Source organism: Oryzias melastigma, linkage group LG15 (genome assembly GCF_002922805.2).
Source record: "Oryzias melastigma strain HK-1 linkage group LG15, ASM292280v2, whole genome shotgun sequence".
Lineage (NCBI taxonomy): Eukaryota > Metazoa > Chordata > Actinopteri > Beloniformes > Adrianichthyidae > Oryzias > Oryzias melastigma.
The window spans coordinates 5,124,928-5,147,477 of NC_050526.1; the positions used below are offsets into that span (position 1 = coordinate 5,124,928).

Here is a 22,550-nt window from a genome sequence, read left to right on the forward strand (position 1 = left end):
TCCAGTACGTTTTAATCTCTCATGGTGGCACATTTCTGTCTCTTCTTTACTCTAACTCTTCGTACTCGTCTGTACTTTATTCATCTGATGTCGCAAACAAGGTAAGAGTTTTGGTAGAACCAGAAATATATCATTTGCTGTCTTTTAAAAGGATTATAACATACAAACTTAACTTCTTTTTTTTTTTAGCTCTTAAGATTTTTTGATCCATTCATGCGTCTCTGAGCGTTCCTCTAACAGTCGTCCCTGACCTTTATCAGCCTACAGATACGTTTAAATTTTACTATTTTATTTTATAATTTAATATTTTAAGGGACCGGTCCATATGGGGCTGAAGTTCGTATTTTTTTATCTCTTGGTTTATGAAAATTTATTTTCAAAATAAAATGCTACAACAAGAAATTTTGTTTAAAAAAGCCTAAAAATACCAGTAGATGTTTTTTTTTTTATACAGATGATGAAGTTTTAAGATAACAAAGTTGATTTGTAGAAATCGTTTCTGATTTAAAAAGAAAAAAAATCCATAAAAGAAACATTACGCGGTTTTTAACCCCCATAGAATGTCTTTTTAGCACTCAATCCAGGCTCTGATTATTGATCATATTCTGTTTTAACATAAATCCTCATTTATGTTTCTTCTTTTTTCCAAACACAAAAACATTTCTGAACGGCAGCATTGCCGTGCGAAAATGCTCAAATGTCCCTTTTACAAGTTTCCACAAACTTTATTTGATTGAATCTTCCGTCAAATGTTTGTTTGAACTCTACGATGAGAATTTTCCCTTTAACGTCAAAGTAGAGGCTAACAAGCAGACGCTAGCTTCTACGTCCGACTTTTAAGATGTAATGGATGAAGCAAAAAGTAAAAATAAAATGGCGCCACCAGAATAAAACTGGTATTTTATAAATATAATATAAACGTGAATCCACTGTGTCAGTAACTTTATTATCTGGTCTGTGAAACAGTCGAGAGTCTGTCGCCACGTATTAGACAGAGTCGCCTCTGCTACACGAGAACTGTCTCGATAATTCCATATGTCAATGAAAACTCCAGATTTTGTCAGTAAACAGCAGCTTTTATTGTTCATTGAAGTCGAAGGCTCTTCTTAGGTTTCCTCACTGACTCTTTTCTCCCTGAAAAAGCTTTCCTAAATCGTTCAATTGTTTTTGTATTTAGCTTTGAGCTACTAGCTTAGCAATCTAGTTAGCTATCCTAGTTAGCTGCTTTAAGTTACATAACCCAGACGGATGTTGTTAGCAAAATTCAGAAGTCTTTCAAAATAAAACTTCCTTCAAGATCAGAATATAAACGAAACAGAAATATTTTAAGTTAACGTCTTTATTTATCTGTTTTTCTTTTTCTGTCAGCGGCTCGGTACCAAGTGACCCATGGACCGGCGCCAGAGGGTCGGGACCACTGCCCTATAACCATGCGCTCTGAGCACCAGTCCCTTAAGAATCCACAAACACAAGTGTGTCCACTCATTGTGATGTCACAAAGTGAGGAACAGCCCCTTTCAGGAAACATCTGCGCTGCCAGCTCCGCCCCCAGACTAACACACACATGTCTCCACCGAGCTAGCGGTGATCGGCAATTTTATTATTTTAAATGCACAATAAGCACATCCATCTTTGCAAAAGTTTGGATGTTTTTGTGGGCGAAACGCAGACACGCTGCCGAGGCCGGCTCTAGGTTCATGAAATGGGCGACACCCACAAGGAGCGAGAGGCGGAGCCTCAGAGAAAAAAAATAAAAAAATAACTTATATTTCATAAAAAATGTGTTCTTTCATGTGCCAAAGATAATATATTAGCATAAATTTAAATATAATTAACTCTGAAAGGCTTAAGATTAACAAGCATTGAAATTAACAATAAAGATTAAAAAAACAACTTACCTGGATCTTCAATATCCAGATTTTTGATCAACCACTGCACAATATCTGAACCTGAAATTAAAAAAAAAGGGAATTTGAACATTTCTTTGCTCAGTATGCCTAAAAAAGGTGTTTTTTTAAGACTATAAGTGCTTCCAAAATAAAAAAATAAAAGCCCCTTTTCACCTGGCCTTTTCATCTCATTTCTGCACACACTACTCTTGCTTTACCCCCTCTCCCCCCACCCCGTTAGCAGGTATTGGGCCATCCATTACCAGATATTCTTATCTGACAACCTCTCCAAGCCAGACTGGAGTCCATTAATATAAATGACCAGCGGTCCGCTGAAACAGTGAAGCATGTATTATACAGAGTATCACAACAACTCTCTGTCCGACTCGCAGCAATTAATAAGTCAGCTCATCCCTTTGTGCTTCAGAAAATGTTAAAAACATTACGGAGAGCTGAATACACATGGAGTTTTTCATTTCGGTAAACTTTTTGGATGATAGGCATCATCTTCCATCTTCCTCGCCGGAGGTCACAACAGAATCAAATTCAGATCTCAGGGAAAAAAAATATAATAATAAAAATAACAGCGTGAGCTTTTTCACACCCCAGCACAACATGTGACTGTAGCGCTTTGGCTATATATTTCCAAGCTATTATTACTGTCTGTCATTTTGACAGGTGAGGGTGTGTTGAGGAGACAAAGCCACAGAAGGCAGGAAAAAAAAAGTGTGAAATAGAAGCATGGGGGAATTCAAGCCCCGTCCACCATGGTGCCACTCCTTCCATCCGCTTTGTTCTTTTCATTTCACCTTCATTCCATCTTGTTGCTTTTTTAGCTCCCAAACCAGATGAGATTTCTAATGGATTAACGTCATTAGTCTAACATCATTTTCACACCGTCAGTTGACCCGCTTTCAAGAGAGAGCATTAAATACGGTGTGTAATGCTGCTCCTCCCATTGATTATCATCACAACAAGCAAGCACACGACGAGGTGTGCACGTGTCTGCTTGTGTGAAAACAATATCGAAATGTTACAGTGAATCATTTCAAACCCAAAAAATGCAATTATAGAATATTTTTTGTCCTTGAAAGTGTTTATTGATCCATAAAACTCAAGCGATGGTCTATTTTAGCTTGATTTTGTGTGTTAACAATAGAATTTTAAGGAATTTAGAGTAGAAAAGGACAGTAGAAAATTGTTAAAGCTAAATAGAAAAGCAGAGCCTCCCGTTTTTATTGCAGAGATGTAATTTGCATGAAGCAAAATTGTGACATTGATGAATCACCCTTCCTGTTATTCAGCATTTATCATGTGACTGTTGGAGAAGATAAAGTAACCATGGTGATGATGCAAACAACAAATTAGAAAACAGATTCATTTTTATTATTTATTTATTTTAGCTGCTTCATTTTTTTGTGCAGAATTTGGTTATTAAATGACAACATAGCTTCAATACGAAACATGTTCTTACGACCCAAAAACATAAGACTTTTGGTGCTGGAGGAGGTTATATGCAGAACCGTAACATCAGGATTAAGCACATTAAAAGGGTTGGAAGAACCACAGATTTGACGGGACTGAACATATTTAGACAATTGGCACAGTTATTTTATGGATTTTTTTTGTATTACAAACCAAACTATATTTTTTCATTTTTTCCTTAATATTTCCATCCACAATTTCACACCTAATTTGCTCATGATGGTGTCTATGTCTGTTTCATCCCTCAAAAGGTAAAAAAAATGCATAAATCCAAGACAGGTTAGCAGTTACTCATCACCTCAAACAAAATCTGATTCAATCTAACCAACGGTTTATGAATGTAAACTTGTAACCAATAAAAAAGTTGTATTTAAAAGGTTGTGTGCATTAAAAATGTTCTCCACTCAAAAAAATAATAATTTGATATTGTTTAAAAACAAAACATTGTGTGTTAAGCAAATGACGATGACATAGAGGGCTGTGTTGATAAAAGCAATTAATCGATCTGAATTGATTTAAGCGTAAAAGATCAATAATCGATCCATAAAAGTAGAGATCGATCTAACGTATAAAGCTTAAGTCCGCTAGCTTGATGCTAACGTATAATGGGATTTCCCATAGGACGGCTAATGCTAATGCTCAGTTGATTTAAACATACATTGCTGACTAAATTAACATCTTTACCGAATTTTCTGGAGTATAAATTGAAAAAGCAAAAAATGTCAAATCAAAAAGAAGAAAACCCTATATAAGTTACACTTTTGGGAAAAAAAGTCTGACGTTTCAGAACCAATCCGCCGTAGCTAAAAATAAATAAATAAACACAAGAATGCTAATCTTTTGATGTGCATAAAAAACTATCAAAGTTGAAGAGGAAAAGATTCTCTTCCGTGTTTGTTTTGGACGACACTTCTTCTTCTGCCGCTATCAGTAGAAATACTTATACTCAGATGCAGCACCCTCTAGTGGTTGTTAGAGGAAACAACAGCTGAAAGACAACCGATGTTTACTGGGAAAATAACAAATATGAGCCTATTTATGTCTATTTATGAGTATAAGCCACACCCCTGACTAAATTATGAAAAAATGCAGCTTATACTCCAGAAAATACGGTATATACACAGGTATGAATTTTCCAAACTCTTTTAAGGAGTATATTTTAAAGTAACTATTTGTGGTCTAAAGTACCGTTTTTTTGCTCATATTTTCTTCTTCTTCTGGAATAAGGTGTAATGCTATAGTGTGATCGCCACCTAGTGGCCAAATTGAAACGCCCTCCAGGAGAGACGGAACAATTGTTGGAGCTTCTTGTTTAAGAACTAATGTAATACTGTATAGTATTAAAAATCTTATATTATTATTTCACTAATATATTTTACAGTATGTGAAGTGTATCAGATTAATATAAAAATATTTAAAACATATATAGATTATTAACGTATTTTCTAAACAAATGTGTAGAAATGAGTAAACTTGAAAGTAACGGATTGAAATAATTGAATCGAATGGATTCTGAATATTATCGATACCCAGCCCTACATAGTGAATTTACTAAAATTATCTCCCTAATTGACACAACTTTGTTATTTCCCTTTACATTCATCACAACTTAAATTGGACTACTCTTTTTCTGCCTTTAGACGAAACTTTAGAAGAAAACATGTTGCAGTAAGAGAGTGACGGGAGAAAAAAGTAAAAGTGTTACCTGAAAAAACACTGGGGATCTTGGTTAGAAAACTTTTCACTGTTCGGATGGGGATGCCATTTTTCTCGTCCTGCATGCGTGCTATTACCTCCTCCATCTGGAGAAAAGTGAGAGGAAAAGAGAGGATGAGAGGACCAGAGAGAACGAGTAACTTCCATTACTTTTACCAATAAGTGGAGGTCGGTAGAGAAAAAAAAAGGAAAAGACAGCGAGGAGTAAACTGATAGAAATGTGTGCTTCAGAGGAACAGGGGGTGGAGTGATTAAGCTGGTAACTAGCAGGCCCGACTGTCAGCGTCCTTCTATGACAAATACAGATTTGTGCAATTTTCATGAATTCCACTGCAGCTATTAAACCTGAGAAGTAGGCAGCGAAGTTACGCTTCTCATCCGTCACAGTAAAGTGGCATCTTTTGACAGTCACACGTCTCAATTTTGCACAGCAGAAAGCCAAACAATTCGCACTCATACACGTTTGGTCTTTTGCTGGGTAACAATTTGAAGCCGCACTTTGGAATAACGAGCAAACGGTTACACACACAAAAACACACACTATTATAATGATGCAGTGTGAGTTAACTCAGCGACCTGGCAAGGTAACACTCAGCAACTGTGTTTCCACAAACATGCAGATGGAAGCGAAGAGGAAGGTAGAACAGAGGAGATTTCTCCTGATCTTTGATAAACAAACCAGAACCGGACCGCATCGCCCCAAACTCCGACACAGCCACTCATGTGTGCACTCTGAACCAGGTAATGGATTTGGGATTTTTAGCCGTATTTTTTCTGCTTTAAAATAGCAATTTTAGTTGTTGTTTTTATAAGTTGTTGTGTTTCTCTACCTTGAAATGGAAAAAATGTTGTAAATTAGTAGTATTCAGTAGAATTTAACAAAAAAAACACCATAATGAGCCACACAATATGCACCACCAGTATATATTTTGTACTATAAGCCTTAATTTTTCCCAAAAAAAGCCTTATACATTAGAGCTGCCACGATTAGTTGATTAACTGACGACTAATCGACTATTAAAATAGTCAACAACTAATTTTTTAGTTGATTAGTCATTACTTTATATTATATGGAGTCAGAGTGTAGTGAAGTTGAAAGTTACAATGGAATTATGCTAGCTTTTTTGACTATGTTGGCATTTATAGGTTTTTTTAGGCTATTTTGGAGTTTAGCTAATATTTCAGCTACATGCTAGCTATTTTGGCTAATCTAGGCTTTTTTGTGTTTTTTAGACTAGTTTGGAGTTTAGCTAGTATTTCAGCTACATGCTAACTATTTTGGCTAATCTGGAATTTTTTGTTTTTTAGGCTATTTTGGAGTTTAGCTAATATTTCAGCTACATGCTAGCTATTTTGGCTAATATATTATTTTTGTGTTTTTTAGACTAGTTTGGAGTTTAGCTAGTATTTCAGCAACATGCTAACTATTTTGGCTAATCTGGACTTTTTTGTTTTTTAGGCTATTTTGGAGTTTAGCTAATATTTCAGCAGCATCTTAGCTCTTTTGGCTAATTTAGGCTATTTTTGGGGGGGGGGAGTAGGTTATTTTGAAGTTTAGGTAATAATTCAGCAGGTTACAGCACAGTGGCATTTTGGGAAATGTGACTTCAGTCTAACGTTTGTTTAGTAGTATCAGTCTGTTGTTTTGTTGCTAACTAGGTTGGGAGTTACGCGTGTTGAAAATACGCTAATACAGCTCACGTGTGGCATGCTCCTCACAAGCTTTAAGTGTTATTATGAATACGCTAACATATCTAATGTAAAGTGGTGGCGGACTGTGTCTTTTTTTAGGTGTTTCTAACAATGTCGGAAGTTAGTGTAGTTTCAGTAACAACTGTTTCAGCTGTATTGCTCAGTTTTATACATGTTGCAAACAAAGTTGGGAGTTATGCGTGTAGCATGTTCCAAACATTTGGGTGTTATTATGAATATGCTAGCATAGGTAACGTGAAGCAGTGTCGAACTGTTTTTTTTTCCTTAAGTGTTTCTAACAAGGTTGGGAGTTAGTAAAGTCTCAGTAACGTTTGTTTTAAACAGTATAAGTTGGTTCTTTTATATGTTACAAATAAGGTTGGGAGTTAAAGATATTGCAAATATGCTAACGTGGTAAATCCAGCTAACATGTAGCACAGTCCAAACAACTTTGGGTGTTATTATGAATACGCAAAGGTAGCTAACATAAAGTGGTGTCGGACTGTTTTTTTTTTTTTTTTTTTTCTTAGGTGTTTCAAACAAGGTTGGAAGTTAGTGAAGTCTCAGTAACATTTTTTTAGCTATATTGGTCAGTTTTTTTTACATTTTACCAACAATATTGGGAGTTAAAGGTGTTGCAAATATGCTAACATGGCTTATGCAGCTAACATGTAGCATGTTTCAAACAAGTTTGGGGGTTATTATGAATAAGCTAACTTAGCTAGCGTGAAACAAAGTCTGATTCTTTTTAATTTAGATGTTACTAATAAGGTTGGGAGTTACAGATATTGTAAATATGCTAACATGGCTAACGCAGCTAGCATTTAGCATGTTTCAAACAAGTTTGGGGGTTATTATGAATAAGCTAACCTAGCTAGCGTGAAACAAAGTCTGACTGTTTTTAATTTAAATGTTACTAACAAAGTTGGGAGTTACAGATATTGTAAATATGCTAACATGGCTAACACAGCTAGCATGTCGCATGTGCCAAACAAGTTTAGGCGTTATTATGAATATGCTAACAAAGCTAATGTGAATCTGTGTCAAACTGTTTTTTTTTTCTAACAAGGTTGGAAGTCAGCATAATCACAGTAACATTTGTTTTAAACATTTTAAGCTTTGAGTGTTGTTATGAATATGCTAACATAAAGTGGTGCCGGACTTTTTGTTTTTTTTAGTTGTTACAAATAAGTTCAGGAGTTTGCATAGTCACAATAGCCAAATGTTTGTTCTAACAGTATCAGTCTGTTTTTTACGTGTTGCAAATAAGGTTGGGTACTAAAGGAATTGCAATTATGCTAATGTGGCTAACATATAGCATGCACCAAACAAGCCTGGATTTATTATGAATATGCTAACGTAGCTAACGTACAGCGGTGTCGGACTGTGTTTAATTTAGGTGTTCCTAACGAGGATGGGAGTTAGCATAGTCTCAGTTTGTTTTAGCTGTATTGGTCAGTTTTTTATGTGTTGCAAACCAAGTTGGGAGTAACAGGTATCGCAAATACGCTAATGTGGCTAACACTAATTTGTTACAAACAAGTTCTACTGTGAACACAGTTAAAGTCTGACTGACTGAGGAATTCATCTCTGACTCTTTGGTCTCTCTTAATGCGCCTCACCGTACGACATAAACCTGAAAATAATCCATTCATTGCTTTATAATCTGAGGTGCCCTAAACTGCAGAAAATATGGTAATTGTCTTGTCCTTTACTGTTTTAATCTGTGATTATCATTATTTTTTTTTAAGTTTTTGAATTTTTAAAAACCTAAAATAGAATAACATAAATAAACTCCTGGTCACATTCTTAATTAGCTGACAGTGAAGCCTGCCGTCCTCAGAGCAAGTGTTGTGTTTCTCCTCTGAGCTCAGACCATACAGAGATAATCCTTCATCAATTTGATTGTTCTCCTCTTTTTATGTTGCATGACACACACAAACACTAACACACACAGGCTTTATCAGCAGAGTTCATCTGGGAATGCAAGTTGAATTTAACCAATTCCCTATTGTGCGGAGGAGGTGAAATTCATTTTTCGGCACACTGGTGAGAAAAGAAACAGTTTTGATTAAAAAATAAGCTGAGCTCGATATGCAAATGTGCAACCACTCGGGTTTGGTGGTTCAAGGAGCCGGCACTGTAGCATGATGTCGTAATGAAAGCTTTGCAGCAAGTCAAATATCCTGAAGCGAAGACGCATCCCAGTTAGTGATTGGAGTTTAATTGACACTGATGGAGCACAGACATGGACCTATGCTATAAGTGAAGAACTGCTGGGGAGAGGCTAGCAAGACCAGTAAAAAATAATAAAAAAAAAAGATAAGACCGGGCAAAATTCACTGAAATGACTTAAAAAACCAACACTTTTTAATTGTTCCTAAAAATCTCCATTGTATAAGTTGAAGTTTTGCAATATTATGAAATGAATAAATTATTATTTCCTGGCAAAAAATTTTTTTCTTAATTAGCATAAGTTTATACTGTTTGGCAATTGCAGACAAACAAAGCAATAATTTTTGCAAGATCTGACCGAACTCTCCAATTAAAAATGAAATAAATGAAAATCATCAACAGTCAAATAAATTAAAACCCCAAAATATAGGAATTCCAATGAATTCCAATACATTTTCCAAACTAACAAAGTCAACAAACCAGAGAAGACAAATGTCTAAAAGTGACAGAACGAGCTGGAATGATCGTCTTTCGACTTGTTCTTTCACATTTTCTGTCAGCTGTCAGAATGGAAGTCTCTCTCTCTGTCAGCTTCAAACGTTTGGGAATTCCTTTAGAGGCTCTTTCTTTTCTCCAAACTCACAGCGGCAGATAAAAAAACAACAAAATACAGCCTCCATCATGATGCCACTAACACAATAATGGCAAGTATTAAGTCTTAACAAAAACATTAATTATGTAATGATTCATCAATTTAATAGATGACCTTTGAAATTGACCTTTGACGTTACATCATAAATCTATTATATTCGAAAATACTTGGATTGAGGCACGCTATGTTTATTTAATGACCAATAACATCAGAAAACACAAATGTGACGGTAATAAAAACTGATCATGCAATCATTACAGTCCAACATGTGGAAACACTTTGAATTTTACAAAGACGGGACCAAACAGTGTTGCATAACATTCTAATAATCTTCTGTTTTTGGTATTTTCATGTGGAAAAACAACTTAATTAAACTAAAATGTGGATGGATTTTCTGTAAATTCTTGTTCACTTGTTTGTTTGTACATATATTTAGTTTACACTTAATCATCTTCCAATAAATACAATGAATAGGGAGTCACACAAGTTGAATTTTTGGCTGCGTATGTCCTGGATTGATTTGAGGTCAGTAAACTGGATCATTCAAGAAGAACCAATATCGTGAGTGAATGAATGAATGAATGAATGAATGAATGAAATGGTTTATTTCAAGTAATCAGGTCACAATACATACATAACATATCACTTAACGAATCACAAGTAGATCGCTTGAAAGGGAGTGGAAGGAAGCGAACTTATATAATCCCACCCCGACTCGACCATTTTCTCTACATGAATTATCAATATCTAGTTCAGGACTTAATATCAAATATTAATAGATTCAGAAAAGCCGAAGAGTTGAGGAGAGCTGAAGATGCGCGTCTGCTCGTTGGAACCGGAAAACCGTCAATGAATTGTATCGTCAACTATTATTTACGATATGTTTCCACTTAATTAAGCCTCTCTTCCACTGAGCGGTTTGTTTTCATGGTGTATACGTGCTGTATACCGCTAGCGTGTCATTGTAGTGCGACGACTAGTGTTACGGCTGTGGCCGTATTTGGTTTTGTGTATTTTTGTCAGAGTGGGACTCCTGTGTGTTTGGTGGATCTTTGTTTGTGTCTTTCTGTTTATTTGTTTCAGGTGTGGTGCTTGGTTCACCCTGAAGCCTTTTGCTTCACTTTCAGTTAATGTTTGGTTGTTCTTGTAAATAAATATTGTTAACTTTTATGGAGACATTTGTGTTTTTGTTACACTTTTTTTTTCTTTAATTTACCTTTATGTTAGGCCCCGCACCCCTAGACCACATGGCGCGTAACACTAGAAAACAACAACAAGCTCCAGCTCGTCTTTTTATTGTTTTACTTTTCGTTATATTTAGCCTCTTTCCACTAAGCAGTCTGGTTCAGTCCGGTTCAATCCGGTATTTTCCATTGTAAAATGGACCCATTAAACAGTTCTGACCCGTACCTCTTGGCGGCCCCCATCCGCTGTAGGTCCATAGAAAAATAGAATGGAGCAGTTGGGGCGGAGCCACTGTAGCCACCCGTCGTTTGGCAAAAACTGAAGAACGCATCAATATAGCGCTAAGCTAGCGTTAGCCGCCTGCAAATTTTCTTTAAAAAAAACATAAAATTCTTCTAAACGCGATGTACAAAAAATAAAGCAAGAAAACAGCTGGATGACCTCCATTGTCGGTGCTTCTCTAGTCATCGCACTACAATGATGCAATGACACGCTAGCAGTCTACAACACGCATGTACCGTGAAAACAAACCGCTCAGTGGAGGCGAGGCGTAACTGAGGGGAAACACTCGCCAGAATTAACTGAAAAGTACCGAACTGCTCAGTGGAAACGAGGCTTTAGTTTAGGAAGATAACGGAATAGCTAGCTTAGCGCTATATTGGAGCTTTCTAATGTAGTCATCACTTTCTGCCAATCGACGGGTGGCAACAGCAGCTCCGCTCAAACCGTCTCATTACATTTTTCTATGGACCTACAACGGATCGGGGTCCATCAAGAGGTACAGGTTGGAAGTATTTAATCTATTTAATCTAATCTAATCGGATCGCTAAGTGGAAACAAGGCTTAAGAGACTTGTAGGCCTTGTTGTGTGGGTGTGTGAGCATTGCTAACATATGATTATATACATTTTTTCGTATAAAGATTGAATAAAGATCATTAGTGATACTACAAAAATACAAAAACTGAGAATTATGATGAACTTAGTCCACCGACAGGTTAAAAGTGGACGAGTTTCCCAATGCCGACAATTTAATCTCTTAGTTTTTTTTAGCTTTGCTTCCACAAAAACAGAATTGTGTGTGCTAAAATTCCATCTACAACCTTATGGAATCACACATAACTCAACATGACATTGAAAAATATGACATCTTTCTTGTTTCAGCTCAATTTATCCTGCAAAAACAGTGTGTTTTTTTTCTGTGGAAGTTAACTGGCTCCGTGTTATAGAGCAAAGCCAAGACAACAGCAACAGTGATCTCACACACTCTCCTCCATCTCTGCAAAACCTCACCACCTACACACAGTAAAATGCCACCAGCTTGAATATTTACGATCTGAAGCTCCTGACGTGGAAATGCTCTCTGGCTTCGTGTAGAAAGAGAAAGGATAGAAAAGTTTATTCCCACAAGGGAGACAAAAGAAAGCACAAAACTCTCTCCATCTTTCTCCTTCCTCCCACCCAGAGATGTCTGACTGCGTCTCTGCAGCCTCTTAACAGATAAGAGTGAGTGTTTTGGCTGCACAGTGTGAATCACTGAATAATGATGGCACAGGACTCGGTACATATGAAGTGACTAACAAAAGCTCCGGATATAAGCACACACTGAGCCGCGGCACACAGCGGCTTCAAACACTTCAAAGACCATCACTGAGGGCACTCGTGGTATTTTGAAGCACCATTTGGAGCATAAAAACATTTCAAACTGGGTTTGTAAATCAATGCTGTCCTTATGTTTCCCTTTCAGTCACTGTCAAGAGCATCAAGTCCAGTCATTTGAGGTGCTAAATCGAAGAAAGAAAAGTCCCCACCAGACTCTAAAGGCACCAGGATCTAAGATTATTGAGTAGTGCTGCCACAAATGTATTCAATAGTCGACTAATCACAGATTATTTATTCTGATTAGTCGACTAATCGGGTCATGCACAAACTGGATATAAAGCACACATCTTAACCATCATTGGCTTTAAGCTAACTAAAAATGCTAGTGTGAATCCTGCAAGCTGAATTTGGGCGCTGAAGATGCTAGCTGAAAACGCTGAAGTTGATAGCCAGCTAAAATATTAGCTAAAGGCCACATTAGCCTAAAAATCTGAAAAAATCCTAAATTAGCCAAAACAACTAGCATGTAACTAAAATATTAGCTACTCTCCAAAATAGCCTAAAACTAAAAAAGCCTAAATTAGCCAAAACAGCTAGTATGTAACTGAAATATTAGCTAAAGGCTACATTAGCCTAAAAAGCAAAAAAGGCTAAATTAGCCAAAATAGCTAGCATACAGTTGAAATATTGGCTAAGCTCCAAAATAGATTAAAAACAAAAGAGCCTAGATTAGCCCAACAAGCTAGCATGTAGCTGAAATATTAGCTAAACTCCAAAACAGCCTAAAAAACCTTAATAAGTGCCAAAATAATCCAAAAAAAAAGCATAATGCCATTATAACTTTTAACTTCACTCCTATCTGACCCCATATAATATAAAGTAACGACTAGCCGACTGTTAAATTAGTCGTCGACTATTTTAATTGTCGATTAGTCGACTAATCATGGCGGCCCTATTATTAAGCAAGAGAAAACACTGAGGCTGATTTTGACAAATTATTTTGATCAGTAACGTCCCTCTCCGGTCATCTTTTGATCTATTGTAAAAGTCACTCTTCAATATGGAGAGTGGTACAGAGAAAAGTGATCCCAGTTTCTCAACAGAACTTTCTGTAGAGGATTTTTCTCATCCACCTTCTCCCGAGGCAGGAAAATGATGCTAGCATCATAAGCTAATAAAGGCTAACGTATTAAGCAAACAATCTTGAATGAAACGATCATTGCAAATCCATTACCAGGATGGAGTTCGCTGGATATAATGCCAACTGTACTTGACCACTGTTGCCTAACTTCCAAGTCCACATGAAAGTTGTGCAAGCTAGTGGATGCAATACACCCACGAGCCATGCTATAGCTAACACGATAACAACCGACCGCTATGGAGTCAAAGATGGGCGGGGCTTCTGTACTGGAGCTGCAGAGCATGATGATGAGAAACGTCTGAAATGACGTGGGACTTACACAAAATTCAACTGTTTTACTTTGTTTTCACCAGTAGGGGGCAGCACACAGAAAGTTTCAGACTATATTTCAGCAATGAAACAAGTTTATTTTAAATTGTCAAAAATGTGGCAACAGACAGAACTTTTGAAGCCGCATTTATAGAGGTCAACAGACAAAAAAAGTTGGTTTGGGGTTTGGTTACCCTTTAAAAAACAAATTTGAACAATAGGAAGGGTAGGGAGAAGGTGTAGAGGAAGAATTCAGATTTGGCCTTGAATGACTTTGACTCTAAAAAGAAAGAAAGAAAGAAAGTGAGGGCAGAACAAGCTAAAATAGTCCTAGGATGATTTATGTCTGAGTTTACAGCAGTTCTGGCTTTGTCTTCCTGAATTAAAGTGTTTGCGAACAGAAAAACAAAGTAAAAAAACTGAGCAGCAGCATCGCAGCCGCGCCGTTTGTAAGGGTGGAGTGATGATGAATTCCTCAGTGAGGCAGCTGACAAGACTGCCTGAAGAAACATGGCTCAAAATTGCTATGAACTGCAGTGACCTTGACATTTGAAGTGAGCTGTAAATGCAAGCCAAGAGCAGTCATCTGTTGATTGTGTCGCACAAAGGCAGGTTTTTAAAACAAGACTCCACGTCCCCATCATACGATTGCCTTTCCTGACCTAGATTGAAGCGATGGAACGAGAACCCTCTGTGTTCCATGACCTCAAAGTACAATTTTAAGCAGTCCTAACTAGAACATCATTACCTGACTGAGTAATTAATGTGGGTCTAGCGATGATAGTTATTACCAGACACCTTGAAACCTCAGAGGTGCTGCCAATAAACCATAGCGATGACAATACCCTTTCTTGGGCTGTGTATGGTCCTAGCTAAAATCTAATCTAGACAAATTATTCACATTTCAGACGAGTTAATGTTTGTCTGTGTAGATCACGTGTCAAAGTCACGGCCCGAGGGCCGGATCTGGCCCTCTGGGTAATTATAGCCGGTCCTCCAGATTTAATTATGGCCCAATGTTATCTATATAATTTTGACAAAATATACTTTTATGGAGGTTTAAATATCGAAAGTTATTTAAAGTTTAAATTGATTTATTCTGAAATAATATTCCTCCCTTTTTATTATTCCATATTATGTTAAAAAGTCAGAGTTTTAAAGTTTTAAATATTGGCATTCTGCTAGCTTTTAGGACTATTTCGGCATTTACTACGATTTATTTTAGCTGATTAGGCTAATTTAGGTTTTTGTTTGTTTTGTTTTTTTAGGTTATTTTGGAATTTAGCTAATATTTCAGCTACATGCTAGCTGTTTTGGCTAATTTTGGTTTTTATTTTTGTTTTTAGGCTATTTTGGAGTTTAGCCAATATTTCAGCTACATGCTAGCTGTGTTGGCTAAGTTAGGTTTTTGTTTGTTTAGTTTTTTAGGTTATTTTGGAATTTAGCTAACGTTTCAGCTACATGGTAGCTGTTTTGGCTAATTTAGGTTTTTGTTTGCTACGTTTTTTAGGCTGTTTTGGAATTTAGCAAATATTTCAGCTACATGCTAGCTGATTAGGCTAATTTAGGTTTTTGCTTGTTTTGTTTTCTTAGGCTATTTTGAAATTTAGCTAATATTTCAGCTACATGCTAGCGGTTTGGCTAATTTGGGTTTTTGTTTTTTTTCTTTAGGCTATTTTGGAATTTAGCTAATATTTTAGCTACATGCTAGCTGTGTTGGCTAAGTTACGTTTTTGTTTGTTTAGTTTTTTAGGTTATTTTGGAATTTAGCTAATATTTCAGCTACATGGTAGCTGTGTTGGCTAATTTAGTATTTTTGTATTTTTAAGCTGTTTTGGAGTTTAGCTATTTAGCTACTTTGGCTAATTTAGGCTTTTTAAAAATCTTTTTTGGCCAATTTGAAAATTTGAAGTTTAGCTATTTTTTCAGCTACATGTTAGCTGTTTTGGCTGACATTTTTTTTTTTAGTGTTTAGGCTAATTTGGCATTTAGCAAATATGTTTGGGTGCTATTAGCTTTAGCATTTTCAGCTATTAGCTTCAGTGATTTCAGCCATTAGCGTCAGTGATTTCAGCTAACAACTTAGAATTTTCAGCTATTAGCTTCAGCATTTTTAGCAATCAATTTCAGAATTTTCAGCAATCAGCACTAGCATCTTCAGCAGCCAAATTTAACTTACAGCATTAACACTAGCATGCTATATATCTAGTTCATAATTATGTTAAAAAGTTACAGTTTTAAAGTTTTAACATTTTAGAGTGTTTAATAAATGTTTATCCTGTTCGACCTGCAAGCTAAGGTGTTTTTTTGGCCCCTTGTGCGATTGAGTTCGACACCCCTGGTGTAGATACACAAAACCTCCATTGCGGTGATTCAGAGGAAATTAAAAGCTCTCCTGTTCTTCTTCTTATCCGCCCCAACTCACTTCCTCTCCCCGTTGCCTCCACAATGATAGCTGAATGTTACCCTATCAGATGGACTTGGGAGCGGCATTACCTTCCCAGTGTTATCTGAGGACAAGTGTGCCTGCAAGGACAAAATAGATATTTCTCCCAACACTTCATCACACGTCACACAACTGTGAACAACACACAAAACAGCATTCAGAAGCCGCATTCCAGGAGCATATGCGCTCAAGGGATTTGTGCACACAAACTGACACATCCAGACGGTGGGGCTTTTTGTTGTCTATTAAAAAGTGCCGCATCAAAATAGGTGAGCCAACCCAGTTAAAGTTTGGCAGCCTGAGGCGCGGTGACAGCAGCAGCGCGGAATGGAACCTGTGGCTATACAGCATGACAGCACCAGCAGATAAAACAGTCCTCGCAGTCGGTTGATCTCATTTCCTTCTGAACCGCGGAGCTTAGGCTCAGGGAATGAGGCAGAACCTGCGGTGGAAGCTCAGAGATAATGTTCACGCCTGTTGTCATTTACAACAACAGTCACTATTCCATACAAGGTCATTTGCTATCTAAAAAGCGTTATTACAATTCCTTTTTTTAGAAGATTACCGTTAAGAGAAAAAAGAGAAAAAAAAAACAATGTCCAAATCAAATGTGGCTAAGAATGAATCACTCGTCTCTCCGCCTCCATTTGCATACTGACTAGTAGCGCAAAAGCAAAATTCTCCATGCCCTTCTGAGGGGAGGATACACAGTGCAGTTGTTAATCTCCTTACAGTTTTTTCATGGTTACAAGCAGGAAGTGGCAGCGTAGTGTTTGACTAATTGGCCATGGGAATACTCCGGTACCAAGTCGGTCTGACGCCCGGTGCCTGCTGGTGAGGGAGCATCACTTGGGCATTGGAAGGGAAATTACCCCGGCACATAGGTGGAGGTAAACGTGCTGACAAAACAGTTGAATAGATGCCACGCATCTTAGGTCTTTCAGAGGTGGCCACATGGGTTACCACAGCAACGCATTCGGGGAGTCCTATCACAAGGACATCATTGGCAGCTTGCCATCGCTCTCATATGAGTAAAAGAAGGCGGGGGGGCACACAGCAGAAAGGATACTCATCTGAACCACTGTTCTATCTGGAAGAACAGTCGAACAGAAGAATTTCGTGGTTTAAACTCAAAGTTCTCAAAAGCGACCACATCCAGAGGTCGCTTTTACAGTACAGTACTTACAGGGTATTTAGTGGTATTTACATGGTACTTTTTTGTACTTACAGGGTATTTAGTGGTATTTACATGGTACTTTTTTCTACCTACTGGGTACTTATATGATATTTAGTGGTATTCACATGGTACTTTTTTTGTAATTACTGGGTACATAAAGGATATGATTTGTATTTACATGGTACTTTTTTCTACCTACTAGGTACTTACAGGATATTTAGTGGTATTCACATGGTACTTTTTTTTGTACTTACTGGGTACATAAACGATATACTGTAAGTTGTATTTGCACGGTCCTTTTTTTGTACCTTCTTTGTTCTTACAGGATATTTAAGTGTTATTTACATAGTATTTTTTGTACGTACTGGGAACTTACAGAGTATTTAAGTGGTATTTAGACAGTATTTTTTTCTTCCTACTGGGTATTTACAGGGTATTTAGTGGTATTCACATGGTACTTTTTTCTACCTACTGGGTACTTATAGGATATTTAGTGGTATTCACATGGTCCTTTTTTTGTACTTCCTGGGTACATAAAGGCTATAAGTTGTATTTACATGGTACTTTTTTGGTACCTTCTGTGTTCTTACAGGGTTTTTAAGTGGTATTTACTTGGTACTTTTTTGTACCTACTGGGTACATAAAGGATATAAGTCGTATTTACATGGTACTTTTTTTGTACCTTCTTTGTTCTTACAGGATATTAAAGTGTTATTTACATGGTACTTTTTTCAACCTTGTGGGTACATACAGGATATTTAGTGGTATTCACATAGTATGTTTTGTACGTGTAGGGAACTTACAGGGTATTTAAGTGGTATTTACATAGTGCTTTTTTCTACCTACTGGGTATATACAGAATATTTAAGTGGTATTTAGACAGTATTTTTTTCTTCCTACTGGGTACTTACAGGATATTTAGTTGTATTCACCTGGCACATGGTCCTTTTTTTTGTACTTACTGAGTACATAAAAGATATAAGTTGTATTCACATGTGCTTACAGGATATGTAAGTGGTATTTACATGGTACTTTTTTGTATCTACTGGGTACTTACAGAATATTTAAGAGGTATTTACATAGTAATTTTTGTACCTACTTTGTACTTACAGGATATTTAAGTGGTATTTACATAGTACTTTTTTATACCTGCTGGGTACTTACAGGAAATGGAAGTGGTATTTACATGGTACTTTTTTGTATCTACTGGGTACTTACAGGATATTTAAGAGGTATTTACATAGTAATTGTTGTACCTACTTGGTAATTACAGGATATTTAAGTGGTATTTACATAGTACTTTTTTATACCTGCTGGGTACTTAAAGGATATTGAAGTGGTATCTACATTGTACTTTTTTAACCTACTGGGTACATACAGGGAATTTAAGTGGTATTTACATGGTACTTTTTTGTACCTACTGGGTACTTACAGGGTATTTAAGTGGTTTTAAGTGGTATTTACCCAGTGTTTTTTGTACTTACTGGGTATTTACAAAATATTTAAGTGGTATTTTCATAGAACTTTTTGTCACTACTGGGTACTTACAGGGTGTTGAAGTGGTACTTTCGTTATACTATTTGTACTTACTGGATACTATAGGGTATTTGGGTGGAATTTACATAGTACCTTTTTATACCCACTGGGTAGTTACAGGGTATTTGAATGGCATTTATATAGTACTTTTTTGTACTGGGTACTCACGGAGTATTTACTCAGTTACTCTTGTTACTCTGCTCTTGTTTATAGTAAGTACCACGGAAAACACAATAAGGTACCACATAGGTTATTGTTGTTTGAGTCCGGGTGGAATTAAGTCACAAGAGGTTTTTTTAATGTACAGATTTGAAAGAAAAAGATTGTTGAGATTTGCACCACTTCAATATTTTACAACAACTCCTATCCAACTGCAGATGGCGCCCATGCGCTAGTATACTGCAAAAAAAAGGAGAAGCCCCTCCCTGATTGTCCAGTGTGAACACCATCGCTAAATGTGCATTAAAGAACCCGCATTATTGCATTGTTGAACAGCTATCATAGCTAACGATGGGTTTACTTTCCACACAACAGGAAACTATTAAATTGCTAAATATCAAGTCTGACCAAACTGGACAAAGTTGATATATAAAAATAAAAAAATATTTGAAACACCATTGAATTTCTGTTAAAATATTTTATCACTTACGCCTCAGAGAAGAAAAGATTTGTATGATAAGAGGAAAAAACAAATGGAGGTTTTACCGATACATCCTGAAATGTTGTCGATTTTTGGTGTTTTAATTTATATTTCTGCACGACTCATCTTGTTTTATGCAATGTTTCAGGTATCAGAGGCTCACAAACAAACTCAGAGGGAGAATGGACAACAGTCTGCTTCTCAGCAGGGCCGGGTCACACAACAGGAGGAGCAGATGTCCAGGTGCAAACACAACCTGGGCTCCAAGTTATTACTTTATTCAAGCTGTGGTGCTTTTAGATTTTCTCTTTAAATAAGACTGAAAAAACAAAAATCAAATGTAAGCATTTGATTCTTCATTTTCGTCATCTTTGGTTCTCTTGATACCACCTACATCTAATAAAAAAATAATCCTTAGGATTCTTTTTCCCTTTTTTTCACACCTTTCAGACTAAATATGATTTAAGATTAAAGACAATTTCCTTCTAAAACCCGGTTGTTCCCTCACTGCTTTTTACCATTTCCATGTTATATAATGTTCGTTTTTCTTTCTCCAATAGAGGGCTGTTTTGAGAATTTCCTCATGCTGGGAAAGAAAAGAAAAAAATCCGAAAATGCAAATGATGTCACAGGCTAAAAAAAGAAAGCAGTCATTTAAACACTGTCAAAGTGTATCAACAAGCTTGATAATTGTTTGATTTGCCTTTGGGCAGAATAGCTAATTGGTAAATTTTCAAGCAAAGCTTTGCAGGCAAACAGTGTGAAAATCCGTCTTTAAATCCGTTTTAAGGGATTTTTCTGTTTGTTTATGCTTTGCTCTTATAAAAATGTTCATTTCTTCCTGTTTCTTAGGTTTTAGTCACACGCATCCATTCGGGGGGTTGACCTGCGGGCCCCGTTGGCGGGCGTAAAGAGGAACGGCTGGATCTTAAGGGGGAGCCAGGCGTGTAGGGGTATCATGAAAATGGAGCACACAATTGTTGTGCGTAATATGTAAGTGTACTGTGAAGTATTTGTAAGAATAATGTAAGTTACACTCACTTATTAGGTACAGATAATTATGTCCTAGAGTGCCCTAACGTCACACTAAGTGTGCGTACTGACTCCTTATCGACTTCAGGTGATACATACATAAGAGTCTGTAGGGTTCCCACACAAACTAAACTCTGATTGGCTAATTTTCTCATTTCTAACAGTCACATTGTGACACATACAACAGCTCTAACAGGCCCCTCATTCAGAGTAAAAGATTTCATATCTGTGTCTCATCTGCTTCACCCTTACTTACCGGGACGTGAAGTTTAAAGTCCAACTCCAACTATATTTTTTTCGACTGTAAAGTAGTTATCAGTGATCTTTTAATTATGGTTATGCAGTTTTTAACCAAAATCAAAAAGCCTGGGTCACTTTTTAGAAATTCGCCTTGGAGTTCTGGGTAGGGCTGTGAGGTGGACCTGGTTGCAGACAAGATGGCGGCTGAAAATCGATAGCCGGAAGGAAGTCCTGAACTGGAACGCAACCAAAGCAAAATACTCAAAAAATTCTCGTTTTTTTGGTAGAAAAATATGGGGTAAGATAGCTGTCAAAAAGAAACGTATTCATAAATCATATTTTGTATTCACAAAATGAAATTCGTATTCATAAATACTAAGTTGTGCAAAAATTTATATTTTGTGCCAAACTTACATAAAAAATACGAATACAACATTTATTTTTACGTTTAACTTGTCTCTTTTGAATACGAATTTTCCTCGTTTTGAATACGACTTCTCTCTGTCTTGGATACGGATTTCTCCTGTTACCCAACTGTCAAAACTACGTCAGACAGAGAGAAGTCGTATAAAAAACGAGGAAAATTTGTATTCAAAAGAGAAATGTTAAACGTAAAAATAAATGTATTCGTATTTTTTATGTAAGTTTGGCACAAAATATAAATTTTTGCACAACTTTGTATTTATGAGTATGAATTTCTTTTTGTGAATACAAAATATGATTTATGAATACGTTTCTTTTTGACAGCAATCTTACCCCATAGAAAAAAGACTAATACAACCTGTGACCCTAACAGTTTTGAGATTTGAACCTTTATGTCCCTAAATGTCTCCGTCAAAATCTCCAATTCTCTTCGACATATTATAACTCCACACAATGAATGTGAATTCACTGATTTGAAAAGGAGTTTTGCACTGTTAATTAACAGCTTTTCACTAATATATTCCGACTAAAAGCCTCTTTTCTCCACGACAGCATGAGCAAATTAGCATTGATCGCGCTAAGAGCTAAAGCTAACTACGGTCAAATGTAAACACTGGTCTGGAGCTAAAGTTCCATATTTATTACTTGTTTATAATATTTATTTCAATGTCTGTTTTAATCTGTGTGAGTGACCAGGAGCTACAGACTCCCATATGATTTTAATCGGGATTAATAGATTATCTAACTATCTCTATCTAGCTCCAATGAAAAAGTCTTAACAGTTTTACAAGTCTGAACACTTTTGTTACATTCTTTTTTAAATTAAAAAAGCGTTTATTGACATATTTCCAGCTAATCGTGAACGCTAAACTATTTATTCACATGAAAAACTTTGAATAAAAAGAGGCTAAAACTCTTAAATCTTGTGGAATTTCTGCTTCCGGCTAAAGATTTTCAGCCACCATCTTGTCTGCAACCAGATCCTCTCGTGGACTGTTGGTACAGAAGTTAAGTCAGGAGATTTTCCCATCAGCCCTTCGTTTACACTCTCTCCTGCTAGCTTATAGCATCTCACAAGCCTTAGCTAACACTAGCGTGGGAAAAAAAAGAAAAAAACGGTAAGCAATCTTTAGTTTTGATCCAGATTTGTATAAAGAAATACTCAGATAATCATAAATTATCTTATACATCTCATTATGAGACAAATGCTAC

At 36.5% G+C, this 22,550-nt stretch overlaps 1 protein-coding gene across 2 annotated transcripts in view; it reads right to left on the reverse strand.

Moving 5' to 3' along the window:
* The window catches only part of LOC112161778 (regulator of G-protein signaling 7), an 84,621-nt gene that overhangs the window by 23,881 nt on the left and 38,190 nt on the right, over positions 1-22,550 (reverse strand). For both annotated transcript variants that reach the window (XM_024297228.2, XM_036215677.1), the window contains exons 3-4: positions 5,080-5,176; positions 1,899-1,949 (exon numbers count right to left, since the gene is read on the reverse strand). In XM_024297228.2, the coding sequence (XP_024152996.1) occupies positions 1,899-1,949; positions 5,080-5,176 (148 nt within the window). The remainder of the gene's footprint in view (positions 1-1,898; positions 1,950-5,079; positions 5,177-22,550) is intronic.